The sequence below is a fragment of the Leptosomus discolor genome, chromosome 3, assembly GCF_034619465.1.
Source record: "Leptosomus discolor isolate bLepDis1 chromosome 3, bLepDis1.hap2, whole genome shotgun sequence".
NCBI classification, from domain to species: domain Eukaryota; kingdom Metazoa; phylum Chordata; class Aves; order Leptosomiformes; family Leptosomidae; genus Leptosomus; species Leptosomus discolor.
The window spans coordinates 39,025,465-39,049,014 of NC_141393.1; the positions used below are offsets into that span (position 1 = coordinate 39,025,465).

At 40.2% G+C, this 23,550-nt stretch overlaps 1 protein-coding gene across 1 annotated transcript in view; it reads left to right on the forward strand.

Annotated features, from left to right (window-relative positions):
• SMOC1 (SPARC related modular calcium binding 1) overlaps positions 1-23,550 on the forward strand; it is a 129,028-nt gene that overhangs the window by 68,114 nt on the left and 37,364 nt on the right. Inside the window, exons 6-7 of the mRNA XM_086462987.1 lie at positions 16,703-16,759; positions 21,545-21,625. Coding sequence (XP_086319113.1) covers positions 16,703-16,759; positions 21,545-21,625 — 138 coding nt within the window. The remainder of the gene's footprint in view (positions 1-16,702; positions 16,760-21,544; positions 21,626-23,550) is intronic.

A 23,550-nucleotide genomic window follows, 5' to 3' on the forward strand; every position in this document is an offset into this window, starting at 1 on the left:
TGTGGCTGGAAGGCAGAGCAGACCTGGGGCTGGAGAGATGGAGGCATGCTTGTAGGAGGTGGAGCAGAAACCCAGGTTTTCCAGGGCATGCTTGGTGTGTGGACTTTGCAGCTCAGACATTTGCCACTGTTCTTTCTATGCTGAATTCGGCCTGCAAGTGAAGAACAAGTTTCTAAGACCTTACTCAGGGTATGCAGTTACTCTTGGGTGGGATTAGGCTATCCAGAACCGGCAGATTTCTATTGCTGTCTGTTCCTTATTCCAGCTTGTTCCTTGTACAATACTTTCTCCTAAGGAGTGTCTTGCATTGATTTACTCCAGTTGCTGCTTAGTTTGAAAGGCCTGAGAGACTTGGAAGATGCATGCTGTCCCTTAGAAGGCTGGATCTCCCCCTTCTCTCCCATTGGGAGGTTGTTAATGTTTTAAGAAGCAGTGAAAGGCATCCTTGGAGCCAACAAGACTGGATTTCTTCCCTGCCTAAAGAATGCAGAATGTTCCTTTCCAGCCAAAGGGAAATTGTGCCACACGTTTGAAACAAAACAAGCAAATACAAACCAAAATAGAACATTTATTTTCTTTATATGAGGAATGCTGGGACTTTAGGAGCTCAGAGCTACAGATTTGGCATATTGCAGCCATGAGTGGTGTCTTTTGCAGTCATCAGGCAGGTTTAAAAAGTAGGCTGGTCAGGAGACAGAGGGAGGTAAAAAGCAGCTGTGTCATTGTTTATCTCCATAAGGTCACTTGGTCTTCCTTCTTAAAACTGGAAACTGAGTTAAAAGTAAAGAGGTTGGAAGTGAGTGAAGAGGAAAAAAAATTAGGTGGGGATTCTGGTTTGTTAGTGGTTGTTAACTGTTCTGGATACTGTGAGAGGTGTTGATACCACTTTTAAATCAACCAAATGAAGGAAATGGGAGAGGAGGCTTGATTCTATAATCTGGGATTAAAAGATGATGCAAGTACAGAGTAAATATGGGCTGGATAAACTGTCAGTGTCAGTCATGAAGAGTCTTGAGTGGTATGAACTCTCTTTTTCTTAAAGTCTCTTGCAGTGCATAAAGTTCCAGGCCTGTTTTGACTTGTTATCTTTCCCTGTTGCAAAAGTTGGCAATAGCATTTGAAATTCCCTGAACCTGGGGCAGGTACATTGATGTTGGTGAAATGTAAGCTCTGATGACCCCACAGAAGGCAAAGCCTGCGTTGAACTTGTTTTATGCTTACTATCTCACATGTAGACATGACTCTTGTATGGAGTTGGAAAAAGCTTTGCCCAATGAGTTTGCAGCCTGCAAGAAAACACTGAAGCAATTTGAGGAACCCAAGACTAACAACTTAAAATTCCTGTCAATTAAACATCTAGAATTGGGTTCCTTTTTGTGGGTTGAACTGAGAGATGGGCTTAAAGGCAGGCTTCATGGCAGGGAAATTCTCTGCTGCAATTGTGAGCAAGTTGGCCCATTCTGTGGCCCTCTTCCTGCTGGCTTCCAAAAGTCTTACCTCTAGAAAATGTTAATGGCCTAGTTGTGCAGCTGGTAGACTGAGCAATTTGAATCAGTAATGAGCTATTAGTCTGAGTCAGTAATTAGACTGAGCAGTAAAGGGTGAACACTCTCCTCCGGCAAACCCGAGTGGAAGATGACTTGTGCTGATGTAAATATATGGAACTGTCTGTACTCAGACCTGGAAGCTTTGTCTGCTGGTGGTAAGAAGTCAGGTGCAGCTGGCATTAATTCATGTGCTGTCTGCTTGCAGGGAGGGTATCATGCTGCCTCCACAGTGGTTAGTATGTCTCAGAAGACGGATAATATCTTGACAAAAATGTCAAGTTGAAATGTGACCACAACCTGCGATGGGGACTTTGGTCTTTACCTTCTCCAGTTCTTTCTGAGGTACTGATCAAATCTGAAACGGAGCTGTGCTATTACACAAACCAAGCTTCAAGTGCCAAATTATTCCTGCCTCTCCAACCTCATAAATACTGAGAAAATGCTCTGTGATGTCTTTAGCAGCTTGTGGAGGATACAGGAAAGATAGAGAAATATTGTATGGCCTTCATCAGTAAAGTGAAAGAAATACAAGTTTACTGGGGCAGTGTGAAGTCAAGTGATGGTTCTAGCTGGTGAACACCATCTTATGATGAATTTCTTGCAGCACATTAGCAGATACTATGTCTGCAGTGCCACCCAAACAATTTTTCTGCATCCTTTGCTATGTATTTATTTTTAAATAAATAATACACAAGTTCATAAGTCTGAAAGAGTTTTCATGCAAAAATTGCTTTCTGAACTGTTTAATGTTGTCACGTAATATTCCTAGACCAGGGCTGACATGTTTGTCAGGTCTTTTCTGAGTAAAATATACATGTGTACACAAAGTGTGTGCATACACCTTGATGCTTCTGGACAGAGCTGTATGTGTAGTGCTATGTCAGACAGTGCTATGCATATATAACAAGTCTGCTTCCTGAGAGCAGCAGATTTGCTCTGTGTGTGCTATGTGAATGCTCCACGTCCTCTGGATGTGCAAATGCTTGGTTTGTCCTACTGTGCACTGATGGTGGCAGTTTCTCAGCCTACCCTGATAAAATTTAACAGGGTACAGGTGATCATCTCTGGGAGAAACAGGAATGTGTGCTGCTTTTCATAAAACTGGGATAAAAACTCAGGTGACTGAGACATAATGAGAAGTGATTAGTGCAACAAACTATCCTGCAAAGGCCTAAGTAGGCTGTGAATAAAACATTCTGTAGATGGATCTTGTATCACCTAAGATTTTGGTCAGCTCATATTTATGGCCTTTGGGGGTCCCTTCCAGCCCAATGCATTCTATGATTCTATGATTTATATTTCTGAACTTAGCATATATTTGCTGAATGTAGCAGCAGAATTGAAGTTTGCATCTCTCTTATAAAAATAGTTCTGTAAAAAAAAAAAAAGCTGTTACTTTAATCAGTAGGTTTGCCAGTTCCTAGGTATTCAGAATTCTTTGGTTGCTATCACTATTCCTATACATAATCTACAAAATTGTTTATTAAATTCCATTTAAATCTAATTGTAGAAAGCAAGTGAATTTCACAGGTATGGCAGATTGTAGTTCACTGGTATTGCAGATTTTGTAAGATAGAGAGAACCCAGCTTTTAACTGGGAGTTGTGATCATTTTTGTGAGAACAGAGGAATGTAACCTTACAGTACTGCATATACTGGATCACTTTTGCGGAGCAGAGCAGTGTTCTAAAACACACATATATTGTAAATCAAATGGATTTTTGAAATATTAAGGTCTAGAAGAAAAATTAAAACTCAAATTTACTACTTAAACAGTAGAATTAAAAACAATCCTTTTGGGTCCCTACATCACTGACTTGTCTGAAAACATTTAGTTTTCCTCAGGACTTTTTTTGTGGGCCTCAGAACATATGTATCAAATTTGAGGTTGAAGAAACTTTCATTGGGAAGTTTAAGCAGAAGGCAAATTCTGTTTTAAAGTATATTTTGTTTGATATAACGCAAGAACTCTGCTTTCATCTATAAAGCAACAGTTCTTCTAATCGGTAGGTTAGTCTATATAATATGACTTAATAAAATTGTAGTTTACAAGTATTATTATAGCAATCTACAGACTAGTCATGTCTGTAATGTCTTAAGGACAGCTGTAAAGGTTTTTAAATGATTAAGTCATAGTATTGAGTAGCCTGGTGAGTAGATCTAATAAGCAGACTTAACAATTGATTAAGCAACATCTGTTAAGGTATTAACTGTTTATGTGCTATACACAGATTTCTGGTGTCTGACCAATTACAGCTTGCAGAGAAAAGGAATAGTTCTGGGATCTGTGGGTTGTTTTTGTTGTTTAAATACTTTGTAGCTATGTGGCCTCAACACCCTTTCTTTTTTAAAGAGTTGTTAAAAAAATTCTTTCCATGCTCTTTGAGCATCTGGATCAGCATGCCAAGATGTTACACTATTAAGCTATATATTTCTCTAGATCCTTTAAAACAGCATTGTTATAACTTTGAAATTAATAGTACTAGACTTCCTGTCTTCTGTAGCTGTTTCTTAAAAATAAATCTGAGGATAAATTGGAGAAATTGCTGGGTTTTCAGATAAGTGAAGTTTTCTTGTACCAGCATAACATGCCCCTGTTTTGTTTGCATATTTGCATCCTGCAGAATTATTTAGTGAACATTAGTGGTGTGTTTCAAATCAATGTACTGCACCAGAAAATGTATTTTGTTGTGGGTGCAGGGGTTTGCTTGAGGGACTGGAAGTACTTTCCTTTCAACTCCTTTGCACCGTAAACTCTATCAAAGTTTGTCTGTAAGAGAGATAAACTATGGAGTTGTGATAGGAAAGCTTGAATGCATGGAGAGCATGTGTGCTTGTAAATAAGGTAGGGGGGAGCTGGAACAACAATGTTTATTCAAGTTCCTGGATAGCACTTGTGGGAATTAAAGCTTCTTTAGAACAGATCTAGCTGGAATAATAGCTTCCCTCCATGTGCTCATCTGGGTTCTTGGTTTACATTGACAGTAAGGGAGATGTATTGCAAAATGCCTTGATAAAGGCTAGGGATGGGAGAAGTCTTCCTGACAGACTGAATTTCTCCTGGCTGTATCTGTATCTTAAATGTCACTGTGCTCAGCTTGGTGCTCAGATTCTGATCGGACCTTTAGATATTGCAGCAAAGCAATTCTCAAGTGTGAGGACTTGACAGGTTTCATCTTGACTGTTCAGCTGTTCACAAATATGCCTTTAAATGATGATTGTTCTTAAGATCTGTTGTCTTGGGCTCATTTTGAATGGTCAATCTGTAGATGTCTGTCAGTCTGTAAGTTTGGGGAATGACCTTCTCTCTCTTGAAATAAAATATTTTAATTTTGAGAATGTGGTGTCACTTGTATCCTGTGTACATTTGAGATGTGCTTTGTTCTGGCTGTATAGATTTCCTTCTGAAGCATGTTAGATCTTTTGGGGGTCCTTCCAGCACTACTCAGTTACCCTGCCTATCTGCGCCTCTCCATTCTTCTCCATTCATTCCTTCATATAGAAAAACTATCCCTTCGGTTTCATAATCAAATACAAAAACTACTTTAGACTAAATTCAGATCCTGGGGTGAACTAGCTGTTAGAGTTGTGCTCACTCACTAAAACTCTGAACCTCTACTCTTAATGATCTGGGGCGGGGGGAACCTGCAGAAACAAGCAGTGAAAAAAAGTTAGGTTTGTTCCCCCTTCCCTCATTTGCACACATGCAGTAGAGACATAGCAGCAAGGTATCCATTCTCTTTGCCTGCGAGGAAATGAAAAGGCATATTGTAAGACCAGGAACTAGTGTGGTTGCCAGCCAGGAATTAGTCCTCTAAAGGAGAAGGGGAAAGGGGCTGGTGAGAGAAGAGGCTATACTGGGCAGGGGAAACTGGAAGGGGGAAGGGATAGTTTGAGATAGCTTCAATGCATGTGGCCAGAGATGGAAGGGGTCTTGTGCTTCCTCAGCATGCAGGTGTTGGGAGAAAGGCAGAGAGCTTGTGTTCTTAAACATGGGCATGTGTCTCGGGGAGCAGGGTCAAAAATCTAGACTATTTACTTAATCCCTTGGAAAGGCTTTTTTCTCTTCTGTTTTCTTTTTGTGTTTAACAGACTGCTTTACAGGGGACATGTAAAGGTAATTAACACATGCAGCTGTAGGGCTTCAGCCATATGTCTGAATTTCAAATGGCCATTGATCTGGGAAATTTGCTGCTGTCTCCACCCCCCACTTATAGGCTGTGTTCCTTGAAGATGTGGGGGAATTTATAGAGTCTCTACCTTGAAGAGACCAGAGCTGGAAGGAGAGGAGTGAAAGGGAATGTGTGTGATGTTGAGGAGAGAGGAAAGACTGTGAGATCCCAGTCTCACCCTTCATGCCCCTTGCCCTAGGCCACCATATATTTCAGGTAGCTTCTAAAGCATTCCCAAAGCTAGGGATATGATCATTAGTCATATGAAGCTTGCATTAACAACTGTTAATTTTTTTCCTCAGTCAGCAAAGCAGTTTAAGATCAGAATCACAATGTCTTTGCACACTTTTCAGATGTGCTTCCCTTTCCACAGCTGCAGGTATCTGGCCTCTTACACAGCCTAGAATTGGCAAGGTGGAGTTGATTGTGGACTTTGAGCAGCTTTTGGGAGAGGTAGTCAAGGGGGGGAGGGTGTGTGGTGGTGTGGGGGGAACAGACTACTTCACATCAAAGCAGATGTGAAAGAAGATGGGATATACTCTAGGTAGAATTAAACCAGAGAGGCTAAACTAAACACTCATATAGTGGTTGTTGCTTTTGCCAACAGTGATCGGGCAGCTGTTGACAGTGCTATAGAGCTTTGCCCCAAACTTGGAGAGAAGTTTGCGGAATGTAAAGTGCTAAAATCTTCCTGTGAGATATGGTGTCTTAAGTGAAATATTTCTTTGTGTGGAAACTTTTTTTTGCTCCCTGTTTAATTTCAAATGTCACTCAAGGCAGTGAGCCAAATAGAAGATGGCTCAAAATTAAGATACTGTGGTTTAAAATCCTGCAGTATCCATCATACTTCTAGTGCTTGCAGGGTGAGATAAAGTATTCTTCCACCAAGTAGGAAGCTACAAAAAAAATAAGCCTCTCTTCCTCTACTTCCCCTCCTTCAATCTATTTTTAAACTTTCTCAGTGCTGGCTATTGCTGATTCCTTGATCTCATCACTCACTCCACAGTGTAAGTAATGCTGACACTTTGGAGGTGTTTCTGCTCTGGAAAAAAAACTCAAGAAGCACTCCTAATAGTGTGTACTCCAGCTCTTGTTGAAGGCGCACTGTGATTTACCCAACTCGTATAATATTGCTGTCCCATTTTTCTGTGTTCTGTCTGCTCCACTTGCCCTGTGAAGCTTAGTGCTAGGACTGTCTGGAGCAGCCATGTACCATACTGCCTCTTCTGACTGACCTCCATTTTCTCTCTTTATTGCTGTTAACAGTGCTCCTTCTTGGAACAAGATGGCCTGACATCCCTTCTATGGATTGGCATGACCTTTTCTAAATAATTTGGTTGTAGCCTGTATTGATATGCACTTGGATAACTTTTGTTACACAGATACAGGGCCTAATTCTTCTTTTTTCACTGTTTATTGCAGCTGTTTTATTTCCTTTCAATTGTATATCTCCCTGAAGAATGAGGTTATTCCTAGTCCATTATCTTGATCCTTTTCTCTAGAGAAAAAGGAAGTGCTGGATTTACAGCCATATAATTGTTGGGGTGCATTTACCACAGCAAGGCTTTTCTGTGCCAGTTGACCCGTGAAGGTGACTGCTAGTCAAAATGAGCCTTGGAGATTCCGTTTTGAAACTGAGCGCCATCCTCACAGCCAGCTGCCGTTACTCTTTAGGAAATACATCATGATTCTTCAGCAAGCATTGGGTAGTCATGATATTTGGTAACAGGTAGTTTTTGATACTGAGTGTTATGACCAGTCCCAAAAGCCGACCACTCCCCTTGGTTCTTTTAGCTATCCCTCCGCTTCTTCTTGGGTATGTGTATCAGTAGGGGAATGACATTAGACTTTTGAAGTCAGCTGAGTATGCAGCTGAATGGAAGTAAAGAATATTTCTCATAGGGAGCCTTTTGTTTGAAGGGATTCAGATAGCCTTCCTGTGTGGTGTTGTAGCTGAGCTTTTTATGCTACTGAAATTGCTGCTAGTATATAAGGAAAATAACTGTGCTCAGTGGTAGTCTCAGGTTCTTGTCTTTAGCTGTGTGGAACATTGCTAGAAGCTGTGAAACATCAGTCTGCTATGACAGGCAGGCTATGATCCTGTCTGAAAACTTAGAAGATGACCAAAGCAGAGCCTGGAAACTGAGCTGAGGCTCTGAGCTTTCCTCCACTTCTCATTCCTCAACAAATAGTTGAACTAGTGTTTTTTAACCATGCTCACCTAGCTGGTGAAGATGGACCTGCAGCTTGTGTACTGCAAAGTGCTAAGTTCTGAAATTATCTGCTGTGAAATAAACAGGCTTACATGTAAATGTAATGGCATTTACATGAAGTGTTTCTAGGCAAGCTGTACAGTGGGGCCAATGGACTCTAGGCCAGAGAGGGATTTTAGTGTTGTCCCTGCTACTGCTTAGGTGATTTCATGAGGTATATGAAAAATACAAAGCAAGATGAATTCTGACACTGTCCTGTTTCTCAAGATAAAAGTATTGCATAGTTTATACAGTCATTAAGAAATGACTTTTTTGATTATTATCTCAGCAGGGTGGCAAGAACAGCAGCAGAATAGAAAAGACACAGCAATACCAGGGAAGTACTGCCTTCTGGCAAAGAAGTATGACACTTTGCCAATGAGGGAAGGGAGAAATGGTCAAATGTGATACAGTGGAAGTCCTAGATTAACAAAAATGACTTGCATCTTAGCAGCTCCCTCAAGAGCCTTTGAATGGATGATAAACAGGTTCTTTTAAGTTTTTTTTTCCTTTTTTTTGTTCCTTCTCCTGGCAATTTGAGCCACTCTGGGAGTGAATTAAAGGTTTTGACTTAAATCAAGACAATTAAAACCATTGCCAAGCTAGTTGCCATTTTCTTTGGGGCAGGCACGTAGCTGAAGGAGTTAAGGCTTGGTTCTGTAGGTCAGGGCTGATGACAACAGGGTGTGTTTCAAAGTCATACGATACCATGTGATTTCTGTCTAGCTTCACAAATGAAACTGCTATGGGGAGTGGTGGGGGCAGGTGGAAATAACAAGTCTCTGAAGATGGCTGGGGGCCAATGGCTTCACAGCTTAAGTGATTCCACCTTGATTGAAATAAAACTTTTTGTGCAACTCTAACTGGAGATGATCTCAAACTACCTTGACCATTTATTACCTGCTTCTCCTTTTTAGCAGATAAGGTTCAATCTGGCCTTGGGTGTTTATTTTCCCATTACTTCCAAATCTTTGAAGAGACCTGTTTTGCCTTTGGGGTAGGAATTTGGCTTGTCGAGTCTGAAAATTGTAGTACTGCATAAGGTAAACCTATGCACAATGACAGGTCTTCTCCATCCAGGCTTGCTTGCGTTTGACCTTAGAAATGCTCTATTAACCGAACTGAAATCTGGTCATCTGCTACTCTGCCCATCTCTTACGGACAAATTACTTTGATTAAAAAAAAAAATCTCTGTTGGACTTTGGCCCAAAAATGAACTGAAAATTTTAGTTAAGTTCAAAATGGCAGGACTGTGTGCAGGTTCCTTGTTCTGAATTACTTCTGTATTGAGGCTACTTGAGAGATACTGCTGCTTCTTGTCCAAAACTGCAAGGCTGCAAAATTGATTAAGACTGTGGTTTACTACTCACAATTTGGAGAAACTGGCTGAAACCCAAGAAATCTTATTTTTTAATTAGTTTTGAACCCTTTACTTGCTAGAACAAAAGAGAGAGCACATAAACCTGTGGCTCCCTGCTGTCCTCCCAAATTAGTTGATAGCACTATAGTTGGGATCGTAGCTTGAGAAAGGGGAGAGCAAAGGGTGAGTCTCAAGTTTGAGTTAGGTGAGTACTCTAAATGCTGGCTTTAATTATTTTAAGGTTCTTGTTTTATCTTCTGCTTGGAGGCATGCCAATATACCTGAGGAAAAATATTATTATTTAGAATGCTACATTTCTATGAGTGGGTTAAAAAACCAACTTTTCATAAGTACTGAAGCAAATTTACATCACTAGAAAGATCACAACCAGCTCAGTGTAATTCTCTGTGCCTTCATGGCTGCTGCTTATTCCTGGAATAACATGTATGTGTGTTTCTGCATTGGCACCAAAATCCACGAGAGTTTTGCCATCAAAGTGGTAAAGTATAATGGCATAATTTTCAGCTGCATTGTCTTCCGTGCAGCAGTACTAGGAAGACTATTTTTCTCCCCAGAAAGGTCTGCATAACTTACAAAAGTGAGTCAGGTATTTAAGTGGTAATTACCATAGGGCTTGGTTCAACCTGCAAAGTTCAAATCTGAATCTGGATCTGAACTTTCCCAGAGGCAGGGGGTGTGTTTGGACACTGTGTTGGTTTGACCTATTATACTGCAAGCTCTGAAATGCAGGTCCAGATGTGGACTAAGATTCTGTATCTTCCCCAGTATGAGACATTTAGGGCCACTTGTTTTGTTTAAACTGAATTCTGTTAAATAATACATAATTGAAATAATATAAAGCTGGATCTCATTTTGAGGAAGGTGTCTACAGCGTTGTGTCTGAAGGGTAGTATCTTGCTGTGCCTTTATTTTTCGAAAGGAGCTGTTTGAAAGCTATGAAGAATAAGAAGTTTGAGGGTAGGTTTGTTTTGGCTAATTAATGTAGAAGTACCTTGAGAACTTAAGCAGCAAATGAGGAGTTTGGATTTTAGAGAGAACCTATCTGAATCTGATTCAACAGTTTTAAAGCTACTGAATCCCAGAGACTAGAGCATTGCTATTAATACAGATTGCTGCTCCAGACCCCTTTTGACATGTTTGCTTTTGAAGACCTAGGCCCAGGAAGAGGGAGCTCTTTGTTTGTGGTCAGAATAAAGTCATTGTACACCCGGACAATTAACTCTTCAATTGACTTGCCAGCCTCTGTAAAGCGCTCCGGTCCCCTCTCTGTCTATCTCCAGTTCTATTCAGACACTTAAACACACCAATGTTTTTTGTTTATTATTCTGAAAAAGTCCTTCACAAGAATAGTCGGAGCGGATCAACATTGTCCTCCCAGCAGTGTTTATCTCCACCTGGCAGTGAGTGTGTCAATCAGGAATCAAAAAGCCAAACAGAGGAGGCTTTGAATTGTGTCATGGGGGTCAGAGTTACTTCCAGCTGTCTGTGTGTGGGATAGGCTTTCTTGAAGGGCGAAGAATTGTGCTGCCATACAAATGGACTAACTGCATTGGACCACAAAGTCCTTGGGGCTTGAGGGGCTTTTTTTCATGTTGATGCACCTGCAAGGGAGATGTGAGGAGGAAGCGGGGGGAACTAATGCCTTCCAGAAGGTGCAGGGGAAGGCTTCTCATCCTATCTGGATGATGCCTGGAATGCAGCGTTGAAGTAAACACTGCCTGTGTCTGCATGGCATACAGAATAGCTGGTGTAGGCCAGCAAAAATCACAGCAGTAGCAGTGCAACCTTTGCAGTTAAGAGCTCCTTAAGCCATACAGAGCCTTTCATGTTCAGCACTTAGGCGTGTTTTCACCTTTTCTGTATTTTGGTCCATGTCCAAGTGTTTGTGGATTGTTATATCCAAAGGGGGCACGTTGTTGCTGTTCTTTAAAATGAGGGTAATAGAGTGGGAACTTGCTTTTGCTGATTTGGTTTAAGTTGGTTTTTTTCTTAACAGCTGAGTGATCTCCATGCATAGAAGTGGTTGGACTTATTACCTTAAAGGTCTTTTCCAACCTAAATGATTCTGTGTTCCTATGGAAAGGGGTGTGAAAACCTGGCAGGGAAGTCGATCTGCCCTGATGCATTTCCACGTCAGCTGCTTGGCAAGAAATTATCTTGATTTGGCTGGATTGTAAGAATTATGGGGTTTTTTTTTTGGCATGAGTGCTGACTTTCTGCATTTATATTGGCGATATATGTCTCTATATAAAAGTTGCATAGACTATTAAATTAATTATGACTGGCTGAAACTGTTTCAGTTGATTTAGGGAAGGATTGCGATTAAGGCAACTTGCTCCCCCCCATGATACTGGAAGGGACATGTCTTTCTGTGTAAGACCCCATGTTGTACAAACACAGGTTTTGTTGTCTTTTTTTTTAATACTTAAAACAACACCCCCAAGCCTGGGGGTAATACATAGAAATGTCAAAGTTGTAAAATTGCATCTTCAAGTTCAGGAACTGCATGGGTACAGGGAGCTTGAGTTGACCTGGCAGGTCTTTAAGTAACTCTACTTAGATGGAACAAAGCCACAGAAAGGTGTATGTATGACCTAAGTCCCTCAGGAGTGCTCAAGCCTAGGAAAGCTCTTTTCCCTTCCTGTTGGTTTGATAAACTCACTAAAGGTGGACTTTGCTGCATCAAACAGGATATACTAAGAATTCACTCATTGTCCTGACTATCTGTGCCCTGCATTGTCCATTTAGCTTCAGCTATGCTCTGTAGTGGCTCATCCAAACCCAGATGATGGTAAGCGAAGGAACCACTTGACACTGGAAAAAGGCTGCCTCCTTCCAGAGCAGAGCTATGTTCTTAAAATTGTTATCGTCTTATTCTGTCTGGCTGACTCAAAGTCTGGGAACTGTTGATGTTCAAGCTGTAAACTTAAAAAAAAGACTAGATTTTATACGAGACTCTCTTTAAAATGGTAGAAATGTTTACAGAGTGTCTCATGGATGCCAGTGAGAAAATAAGTGATGTACTGAAGGCTGAGATTGCTTAGGAAGGATATAGGTCTTGGTCTGTTAATGTAGTAATGCAAGTATACGTGTGACTTTTGCAGTACATATATTTTCCTGGGTAGGAGATGTGATATGGGAGGTTATTTCTATCACCTAACTTTTCCCCTTTCTCCAGCTTCCATTAGGTGGCTTGAGGCAAGAACAGTGATTCACAGCAGCAGGCAGTTACTTCACATTTTTTCCACAGTAATTTATGCATTTTCTATGTCAGGGAGTTTACTTTTTTCCTGACATAACTCAGGTTGCTCATGGCCTCGGTGCCTGTTGTTCAGAGTAAAAAGATTACTTCAACAGTAATTTTTCCTGTGAACTGCATCTCCTTGTCCCTCAACCCCAGTGTACATTGCAGTCATTTCAGATGTGGATGCTTGCTAGATATTCTGCAAGGGTAAGGCTAAGGGAGGGGAGTCCTAGTGGGAGCATAAAGAGTTATGCCTGCCACTAGCAGTAGATCTGGACATGCAAGTAATTGACCCTGTTTTGACTTATTGTCAGGATAATGCAACAAAAACTGTTCTTAAGCTTCTGAGCCTCTGACAGAAGTAGTGCAAGTGGGCTTCTGGCTTATAGCCATGGTAACTTAATGTGAAAATTGCTTAGGGAGAGTTGTTTGTACCTGCCTGTTTCACTCTTACCAGTGATAAGATAAAAATACCATTTTTAAGGTGACACCAATTGAGCCAGAAAAATCAGTCCAACTTTTGCAAGTGTACCCTAGGAAAAGGAGGCTTACTGGAAGGGACTTTATTGTTTTAAAACCATGTCCCATTGGGAGGTATTCTGCTGAGTGATGCTGTCTGTATTCAGTGGTTGTCTTGGAAAAAGAAAGCGAGTATTCATGCTGGGTTGTAAAACATGGGAGAGAAGCATGCCAATGCACTCCTCATCGAGGCTCTGAGAATATTCTGCAACCACGGGAAATGATCTTTGATGGTTCTGCAGTACAAGTTCCTCATCTGGAAGCGTTGCCATCTAGAGGGATGGGGAAGCACTTACATGGCCTCTCTGATCCCTCTGTGACATGCTCTGCATGAGGAACTATTGCAGTTACGTGCATTTTTTGAAAATTGTGGAATTTAATAGCTTTTCGAAGAATGGAGTAGATTGTACCTGATGAACATACTTCTTTACCTTTTGTTCCAAAGTAACAATACCCTGTACATCTAGTATAATATCACAGGAGGCCCCAGGACTCTGGAACAGCTTGATTTTTCTATTCTATGTTAAAATGCTTCTTTGAGGAATACAAAAATGTTTCTTCAAAACTTTCAGGTATGTAAAATAGAACTTATTCCTTGTTGAACAGGAGCAAACAGCCAGTGGAACAAATGTTCAGCATGATGAACAGTGTATTGAGCAAGAAGAAAAATCAAATGAGAGTAGACAAGTATTAGGGTTATTCTTCTACCCAATGGGAACAGCATGAATTTTTTTGCCATAAGCTTATTTGAAACACTGAGACCTACTGAGAATTCTTCAGTTTAAGAAATAGATTTTGTAGTTTCAGAGTAAGAAGCTGGCAGCTGGGAAGTGAGCGTGGTGTTTTTAATAAAGTGCCATTTTTGTCGTTTATGTGACTTTAATGACACTTAAAAAATCAGAAATATTGCTGGCTTTTGACTTTTGAAATACGGTGAATGTAATTATATGGCTGTTGTCTAGTGCATTTTTCTTATGTGTTGGTGAAAAAACTATACTTGCTTGAACAACAGGGGAGTAATTATACTTCCCTTTATTTGCAAAACACTTAATACTGTACTGGGTGCTCCTACAATGTGGACTCAGTGACAATTTGGCCTTCGTAACCCAGTGAGGAAATTATTGTATAGTTCACAAAGCCATTTTACTGAGGTTACCTTAAACCTCTCAGTTCAAAGGTTAGTTTGGTATTTTTTTCTATTAGCTGCATTTATTTCATCAGTGTTTAATACTCTCCAGTAACTTAATGGCTAACTTTATACAAAGACTGGTACAAAATTATCTTTAAGAATGTGTTTCCCAAATTGTAATTGCTATTGTCTCTGTTCTTCTCACACACGGGCCCAAAAAAAAAAAACCCAACCCTGAACCTGAAGCGTCCTGAGTTCTGCCAAAGTTCACATAATGGTTTGGATAAAGTGCTGTGGCTCAGATCCACTTGTAATTTTTCTCCATTGTTGGCTTCTGGGTTGCTGCTTTAAATCCGAAAAGCAATTCTGTAATTACTCTGTGCAGAAGCATTCATGAGAACAATAGCAACAAGCTTATTATCATACTGATACTTTTTTTTATGCCAGGTCTCTTCCTATTTTATATAACTTAAGAACTACTCACTTTTCCAGTTATTCTATGAGTATCTTTTGCAGTTTTGGGTTGGTTTCTCAATCTGTAAAGCCAATCATGATGATTACATACTGCTCACTGCTTCATTACAGTGTGAAGTGGCATCCTAAATAACAAGCCATAGCTGTGTTTTCTGGGATCTTGCAGAAGCAGACAAAAAAGTGAAGACTGGCTGTTTACTTTTATCCAAAGATTTCTTTAAAGGGCAAAATCTTCCTGTAAATTAAGGAAAATTCAGGGATCAGTTGCTCAAACTTAAAGTACTGCTTATCCATGTTACTGGTAATACCCAGTAACAGGAAAACTCAGAACTAGAGTTAACTGAGGAATGGTAAGTATTTTTTCTTCCAGATACTTTTTTGCTATGCTAGCAGTTAAGCATAAAACCAAATACAATGGTGAAGAGGGAAAATGACAGCAGCGTCCCTCTTGCTTATTTCTGTCAGCCTCCTTTACTTCAGTGGATCTCTGAGGTTGAAATGGAATTACCAGCACATTTTTGCTTTCTGTGGAAATGCATAAAATTAATGATCTGTGGAAGAGGTCTTCAGGCTTTTGCTCACTTTATAAAACTGCAAATACAGGCATGGGTGGAAAAATAGTCTACAAGCCTTTGTTTTCCATCTCTGTCCTCCTTTGCCCCTTCCAATGGTCTCTTACTTTTGTAATTGGAACTAATGTAAGGGAAGGCTGAGGGCAGTTATTGCTGCCTCTAAGAGAGGCTGTCCCATGCACTTTTCCTCCAAATGTTCTCTGCCTTGTGTATCTAAAGTCATGGAGATGGTGGCAACCTGGCTTTTCTGGCATGGACTTCTCCCTCCAACTGATTTTTGCTGTGTAACTTTACATTTTAGGCTACTGCCCACTTTGCCTAGTGTCATCTTTGCCCATAACATATGCAAAAAATAGTTGTTACAAGTTGTAAGTTTCAGAAGTCACTATATTCCAAAAATGAAGAAAACCTCCCACCAATTCTAGGCTTATCTCATCTTAGTTTACATCCCAACAGTATTCTAATTTCTAATCTTCAGTGTAACAAAAGACTATGGTTTGTTCTAGCTTAGCTTGCCCGCAGTCAGAAGTTTTGCTTCAATGCTACACCATGGTTGTAGTTCTGTATAAAGGTGCTCCAAGCTGGGGCTTGAAATCCAGATCCCTCTGAGTGTTGAGGAAGGTAGACTCAGCCTGACTCCAAGCCGGGCCTGTAGATATGATGGATAGATGTACTAAGCCAAACAGTATAAACTGAACTCTTTTCCTTGTGGTCCATCTCTGAATATTGAGGTTTATATTTCCTGTGGAATCTTTTTTGGTTGAAGCTTCTAATTATGAAAGACTTGTGGTCAGAAGACATGGAGCGGTCTTGCGAATGAAAAACCTAATGTAAGAGAAGTTCTTTTTCCAAGATTTTGCGATTAGAAGATGTTGCCACAGCATTGCAATTAGAGAACACCTTGATGCAGACATTGTAAGAAAAAAGATTTGTTATTGACCATCCCTTTCTAACAGCTCTGCAGTGAATGCTGGTGCCAGGTTCTGCACAGGTAAGTTTCAGAAGAAGAGTTTTTCTTTTGGAAAAAAAAAAAAGACACAGTGGGATAACAATCTCTTGACCTCTGTCTCAGGAAATTACTTGTGTGGGATATATAGCCACCTGAAACTAAAAAGGCAATTGACTGATCAGTGCAACAAGGGGAGACTACCAAGTGATGCACTCCAATGGCTTGTGGAGGGAAAGGGGAGGGAGGAGACTTCTTTTAAGTCTAAGGATAGTACTTGATGCATGCTTGCTATGTTAACTGTTATTGCTGTTAGCATAAATGGTTTTTGTTCTGTCTGTCTTCTCTCTTTTCTGGACTTGGCCGGGCCATGTACAAATCCCAATCATTCAACAGTACTGGAGAGTAGATAGTATTTACCTCAATAATGGTAGTTTCTTTTCGATTCTTTTTAACCCTGAATTCAGATGATGGTTCGAAGCCAACGCCTACCATGGAAACCCAGCCTATTTTCGATGGAGAAGGTAAGAGCATCCCTTAAAATAACAAATAAAAAGCTACTTGCCGCCTCCTTTTCTCTTGGATTTATGGCTCAAATGCGTTCTTTATCTTGCAAAGCAGAAAAGCCAGTGAATCTCATAAGTTATCCAAATTTCACAGTGCCCTTGGGACCTCAGGCATTTTCCCTAATCCTTTTACATCCTCCCTTCTTCCCTGGAATCCAACAATAACACTGGTTGACCAGATTCCTGGGGTAACCTTAGAGGAAAAGGTGTCACAGCAAAAATGTGCATCAAGTCAGAAATGGCAGCTTCCTTTAGACTGTCTTTACCTCCTCAGTCTCTCCACCCTCATGATAGCAATGCTGGGAGTTTCATAACCTTTGCAGCGTGTTATAGCCTCATGAAAGGGAGGGGTGCTAAACCACAGCTTGTGAATGTTGACTTAGAAGAAAATTGCTGGAAGGTTTCTTTATTTAGCAATTACTTTCATTGACGCACATACTATTGAGGCAAATGAAGTCAGTGTCCTGGGCCCACTTAATTCATGGCCCACCAAGGCAACTTCCTTCTCAAATGGGCTAATCTTGCAATTGTATTATTTTGGAGAGGGAATATAGGACCTTAGTCCATTAAAAGGCTTGAAACAAGTATAAAATGGCTGTCATTACAGAAGATTCAAGCCTTTTACACATACAAACATAAATACCAGTGGGGATAGTGGTCTTTGGGTAGTGAATGGGCCTATTAGCAGCTGCTTATATGTTGCATATTGCTTAGAAGTAGTTTTCTACAGATTTAAACCCACAGCCATTATAGTCAAGCTATGGGCTGAAGTCCAAGCCACTCTGTGACCCACCTGAAACTGTGGACCATAAGGCAGTGAAGGAAAGCCTATGCATGTTCATACTGAACTGCTGTACTTAGTTTTTTTTAAACTGAATCAAAGGCAGAAATGGAGACTACTGAGAGAGTAGGTGGTGCTGCTGATACCTCCTGCATTCTCGTTAAACCAGGTGATGGGGTGGGTTTTTTTTCTTGCTAAAATAAGCTTATTTAATGGCAAGGTGCTGTAGCCCTATCACTTCCATTTAGTGATCATAGGTTTGTAAGAATCTTTAAGAATTTAAGAAATAAAGGAAAGCCCTTAGAGCAAAAAGCATTCTCAAATAAACAAAGGAGACTGAAACCATGCTGACTATCTCTTTTTTTTTTTTTTTTAATCTAAAGAAAGTTCCTCCTGGCAGCAAGCTGATGTTGTATTAAATTGCTTTTTGTATTGAAGAACTTCTGGCCTTTAAGTTTTCCCCTGAGAGGCTACCCATAGATATTCAAAGGAAAGAATGGACCAGTAAAATGCAGGAGTAAGCTGATCTGGTTAATACAGCCTGTTCAGAAGCTCCCTCTAGGAGATACTCAACATTTTGGTCATTCAAATAGAAGTGGGTAAAGTTCTTGAGAAACGATGTAGTGAACAGACCTTTTCTGGTCCTTCTGGTGACAGGCAAAAAATCTTACCATCTTATCCTATCTTCTGTGAAAAACACTTTCAATCAAACCTCTTTGCATTGATTTGCAGGTGAAATGAAGTCTGATAAGTGGGCTTGGACTGTAAGATGAAAGATTCTCTAGCAAGTCTTGCAATATATTATGCAAGACTTTATCTTCTAGACTTCTAGAGAATGATTAATGCAATGGCTTCCTGTTGTATTAGCGGTATCCATTATGACTTGGGAGAAGAGAATATGACAGGCAGGTTAATCAAGCTATGCATTGATGAATAACCTCTGTTAAGTTTGTCACTCTGTATTTTTGTCATCCCTGTTAGTAAAATAGGACTAACTAGATTTCAGTGGTGGTTGTAGCAATAAGCACAAGAAAATCCATTCTGGGTCTGACCAAAAGTTTGTGTAATCCACTACCTTTGAGCGTAATGTCTTCAACGGCGGCTTAAAGTGGACACATCAGGAAAAGTGTATGAAGCGTTTACATATGAAGCCCGGAGAAATGAAAACTTAAAGGTGACAAAATAGCAGCCTTCCAATACCTACATGGAAGTTTGCCGAGAAGATGGAGCCAGGCTGTTCACAGTAATGCATGATGAGACAACAGTCATAAATGGAAACGAAATGTTTGGACTGGATATAAGGAAAAGCTTTGTCACCATGAGGACAGTGAGGCAGTGGAACAGATTGCCCAGAAGTGATATTCTGTCCTTCCTTTCTGAGCCAGCTGGATAAAGCTGTGAGCAACCTGGTCTGTTCTTATAGCTCACCCTTTCTGGAGCAGAAGGTTGGACTAGACACTTCAGAATGTCATCCTGAACAATCCCTTGTTTCTGAGTCATGATCCTTCACTAGAATACTCTCCTAGTGTCTTGGGTAGGTCCTCTTCCTGAGGAATGGCTCGTACTTGGCATCTAACACAAATGTCAGATGACAGGTCTGGACTCTTCATAGATGTTTAAAGGAGGTAAAGTCCAAATCCTATTCTGTTTCAGTGGGTTTGAGATCTGCTGGGCTCCTGAAACCCGTGTATTCAAAGTCAAGCAACCAGAGTGGAGCCGATAGCAACACAAATGGACAATAAAAATATGGAATTTCTTTTCATGGTTTGTTTTTGGGTGCCTACTTTCAGTCCACAAGGGGCTGACTTCAAAAGGCATTAAATACTCAGGTGCCACTGAAATGTGTGATACCTTTTGGACCTCTCTAAGATGAAGGTTCATGTTTCTCATGTTTTCACCTACATTAGAGGATAATGAAAATTCACATTTTGGGCAGAGTAGGTTCCCCTCCCACTCCTTACCATCCTCCCTGAGGGCAAAACAGAGCAGTGCCAGAGATAATGTAGATAGATAACGTTTCTGTCCAAGGTTTGAATCATAAAGCAGCCACCTCTTTAATAATTGTTCGAGTTCATTACAATGCAGATCTCAGTGATGTTTATAGTGAATCTCCTCTTAGGACAAGATTCTCCTCTGCAGAAGAGTATTTTATTAATGGTCCTTACTATAGTTTTAAAGTATTCTTTCATCCTGCACTTCTAGGCTCTGTTTTCTTTGCATCCACCATCTATTTAGTTTCAATGTGCAAGTTGTATTCATTTCCTAAAAAGTAATTTCTTTAAATATCTTCTCTTTTTGGTAAACTTCAACTCAGTGGGAATCTACTCTTTCCACATATCTGTTGTTCAGAGGAGTCTATGTTGCTTACCTATATTCCAAAAAATGTTTAGGTTAACTGAATCGAAAACACTTTTATGGTAGATCCCAGAGGGTTCATTTCCTTTTCTTTTCATCTCTCCATCAATTCCTTTTTCTGCATCTTTCAACCTCGCTCTAAACATATGTGCTATTGTTTTTGGCCTTTTCTAAAGGCCCTGACCCGTTCTTTGGCATTTGTTGCCTTTGGTTGTCCTGCCTTTTGCAGCTGTAGACATACCCAGTCCATATAGTGCAGAGCCAGAGCTAAATTTCATCCCAGATTTAGGAGTTTAGATCTAGCACTTTGGCTTATGGACTTTTTCTACTTTTGTGCTTCTCCTCTTCCTACCTCTCACCCAGTGTTTAATTTGATGTATTTTCTCCCCAAAAAAGGCCCGAAGTATATAGGTGTATGTATTTATAGGAGCGCATCATGACTGAATGATGATAAAATAGTGTAGTGAAACCTGCAGATAAGGTAATGTTTCTTAAGCAAACTTTTATTACTGCTGGAATATCAGCGTTCAACCTGTATTTCTGTATGAAAAAATGCCCTGGCCATGATTGCAATAATGCCTACAATCAATGTAGCTGAAAACATTTAGGAATGAAAAATTCCCTTTCATTTTTCCTTTGTGCTCTTATGTATAATCAGTTTCTCTCGTAGTCAGCAACCTTCTCCCTTGAAGCAGACCCATGTAAATGTCAACATGGAGCAGGAAAACTCATAAAAACTTCTTACAGGAACTTAAGACAAACTCCAGGATCTAATATTTAAGGCATGCTTTTGTGGAAACTGAAAATTTTTCAGAAAATATCAGTTCTGAAAATGTCCCCTTAGGAGCTCTAGCCCATGGTATAGAGTACTGCTTTGCTTAGTTCTAATCAAATGCTGATGTTGTGCCATTTCTGTGGCTTCGTGCAGGTTCTGCTGTGTTTTGAAGTTGATTGTAACACCTCAGAGGAGGTGCTCTAAGCACTTTTTTAACACAAATTTATGTTTGGATGTCTTGGTCATACTGCATCAGACATGCTTTTCTAACCAGAGCTTGTTTCTTTAACAGACTTCCTTTCAAGTCTTTCCAGAAACATCATTTCTCTGCCTATTTATTTCAGATTTTGTTGTTGCTTGTTTTAGGGAACCGACTGTAGTCAGCCCTTCTTGGGCTGTTAAAGCAATATTTAAGGTCAGCGTTAACTTTTTAATATGGATTTCGTACATACTTTGGTGGAAAATTTAGTGGAATATGTGTGGCTATATACTATAGCACACAACATAACCTTTGAGATTTCTTACATCTTGAACAGAAAGGCTTTAGACTTTAGAATTTAAGAAGTGGAGGATAGAGGGAAGAAAAAAAAATGTTTTGCCAGCAGAGAGGTACTCTCTGGAACAGGAAGATAGTGAGATAACCTTGTGGAAGACTTACAAATAGTGGTTCTTAAGAGTTTGAAGACCTCACCAGAGGATGAGCAGATATCTGCAAAGATAGTGGATCAGTTAAGTCATGATTGTAGCAGACATCTTGTCCTCATGAGTAACAACAATGTGTATTCACTAGTTGCTGTAGTTTCTTTAAGGCAGTCATTTCTTTCTCTTTCAGAAATCACAGCACCTACCCTTTGGATTAAGCACTTGGTCATCAAAGATTCCAAACTGAACAGCTCCAGTATAAGGAATTCAGGTAATATTCCATCAAAAATAAAGGTTTGTTTTAACTAGACTGCAGTCCCCCACTGTCTGTTCTTGTGTTATTTGTTCTATGTTTTAGCTGTCCTGCTGCTTTTGAGTGTTGCAGGACTTGTAGTGCAGGTTATAAAATAATTTCAGACAACCTCATTGTCCAACCAGCTGTGTCTGGAAGGCCCCAGCTGATGTGTGATGAGATGTTTGTGTTTCCCCAAACCGTAACTGGGGAACCTCTAGTTTCTAATAATACAGAGAGGGGTGGCTTTTCTAGAAACTTCAAGATTCTTCTCTGCAGGGGACATTTTTTGATAAAGAAATGATTAGATTATTTCACAACTGAAAATGGGTTATTTATGTCTGGGTCTAAGTAAACATTGAGATTATTTTTGCGGGTAATAGAGTGGATGAGGGAAGACCCAAGCATAAAAACCAGCAAAGAAAAGATCATGAACATGAGTGGGAAAGCGTCAAGCAGGAAGATGTGAAGCTAGAATGTAAAACTTGGGATTGGAGATGGTGGTTAAACTCTGTGGAGTCACTGATATCACAAGAAACTGGAATGATCTGAAGAGGAAAATTAAGGATTCTCAGTAAGAACAGTTTCTATCTGGTATATTTTAACTGAAGTGGGAGAAAGGAAGAACATAAAGGGAATATCAAAAGAGAATTGTCTTAAGAAGTCATGGGTTTATTTTAACCTTAAAATAGGAGCTGCTTCTATTTCATGTAGTTTATGAAACAATATATGCCTAGAATAGCTGTTGGGAATAATTCCAGTCCCAAGAACGTGTAAATAGCGATAGCTTGTGGTACCTTGTCACCTGGTATTTCTGGATTAGCCTGTAAGCATACATGGCACTCAGCAGTTCACTTAACCTTCCTGTGTCACTTCCCAACTGCAGGGTAAAATCAGTGCTAGGTTAGATGAGATTCTCTTGCTGAAGAGTGGAGAAGAGCGCTTAGCAGGAGAACATCCATTATTGCCCAGACCCCAATTTTAGCAAGTCTCCTGTGCCTCACCTCCTGACTGTTTTTGTAGTAGGGAGGTCTATGTAGGAACTGCCAGTGTGAATCATCCAGAAGCTTCAGATGGTGTAGGAGTATTAGTGTTCTTCTCTAAGGATGTTTTTCATGGGAGAGCAAATGCAGCTTGTGTTTTGTGAGCTGCTTGGACAACCAGCAGCTCACAGTGCAATTGAAGGTGACAGTTTAATATTAAAATCCTATGTAATGGATCCTACTTATCTTGGAGACCAACTTTCCTTCTAATGCAGCAAACCTGGTAGCTGCAATAGAAATAAGAGTTCCTAGATCTGAGTTCTAGGAGGCAATAAAATAGGGACGTGGGAGCAGGAGGTTCTTTTTCTTGAGAACCTGTCTCCCACCCTTTCTTGGTTCCAACAGAGCCAAAGGAGGCTGGCTTTCATGTTGTAAAGCCAATCAGTTTGTTCAAGTGTTTAGTCAGGATGCTGCCTGATGTAAACTGAAGTTTTCTTCATGGAAGAGTTCCTTTTGTGAGTTTACTTTTGTTCACTTTTTTCCCCCATTGGTTCTGATGTCATTTCTGTTATTAAAACAAGATTATTGTGGGTACATGCAACAAATCAAAAATAAATGATCTTCTGGAAGATTCAAGAGTTCTACAAGAGGTGCTTTTTACAGCAAGCTAAAAGGAGATGTGTGGTTCAGCTGATTTGGCCTTACTGAGTGCCCTGATGGGCACTCATTTGCTGTAGGATCTCATTAAGAGACTGGGTTGCCAATTTTTAGCCCCAGATTTCCACGTTGGGCCATACAAATACACACCCATCTCCGGTTTTTACACCAAATTATTGATATCAAGAAATGCTCCCTCATCAAAATAGGGCTGTGGTTTAGCTGATATTAGGTGTGGGCTGCTTCAGTCTGTTTCTTTCAACC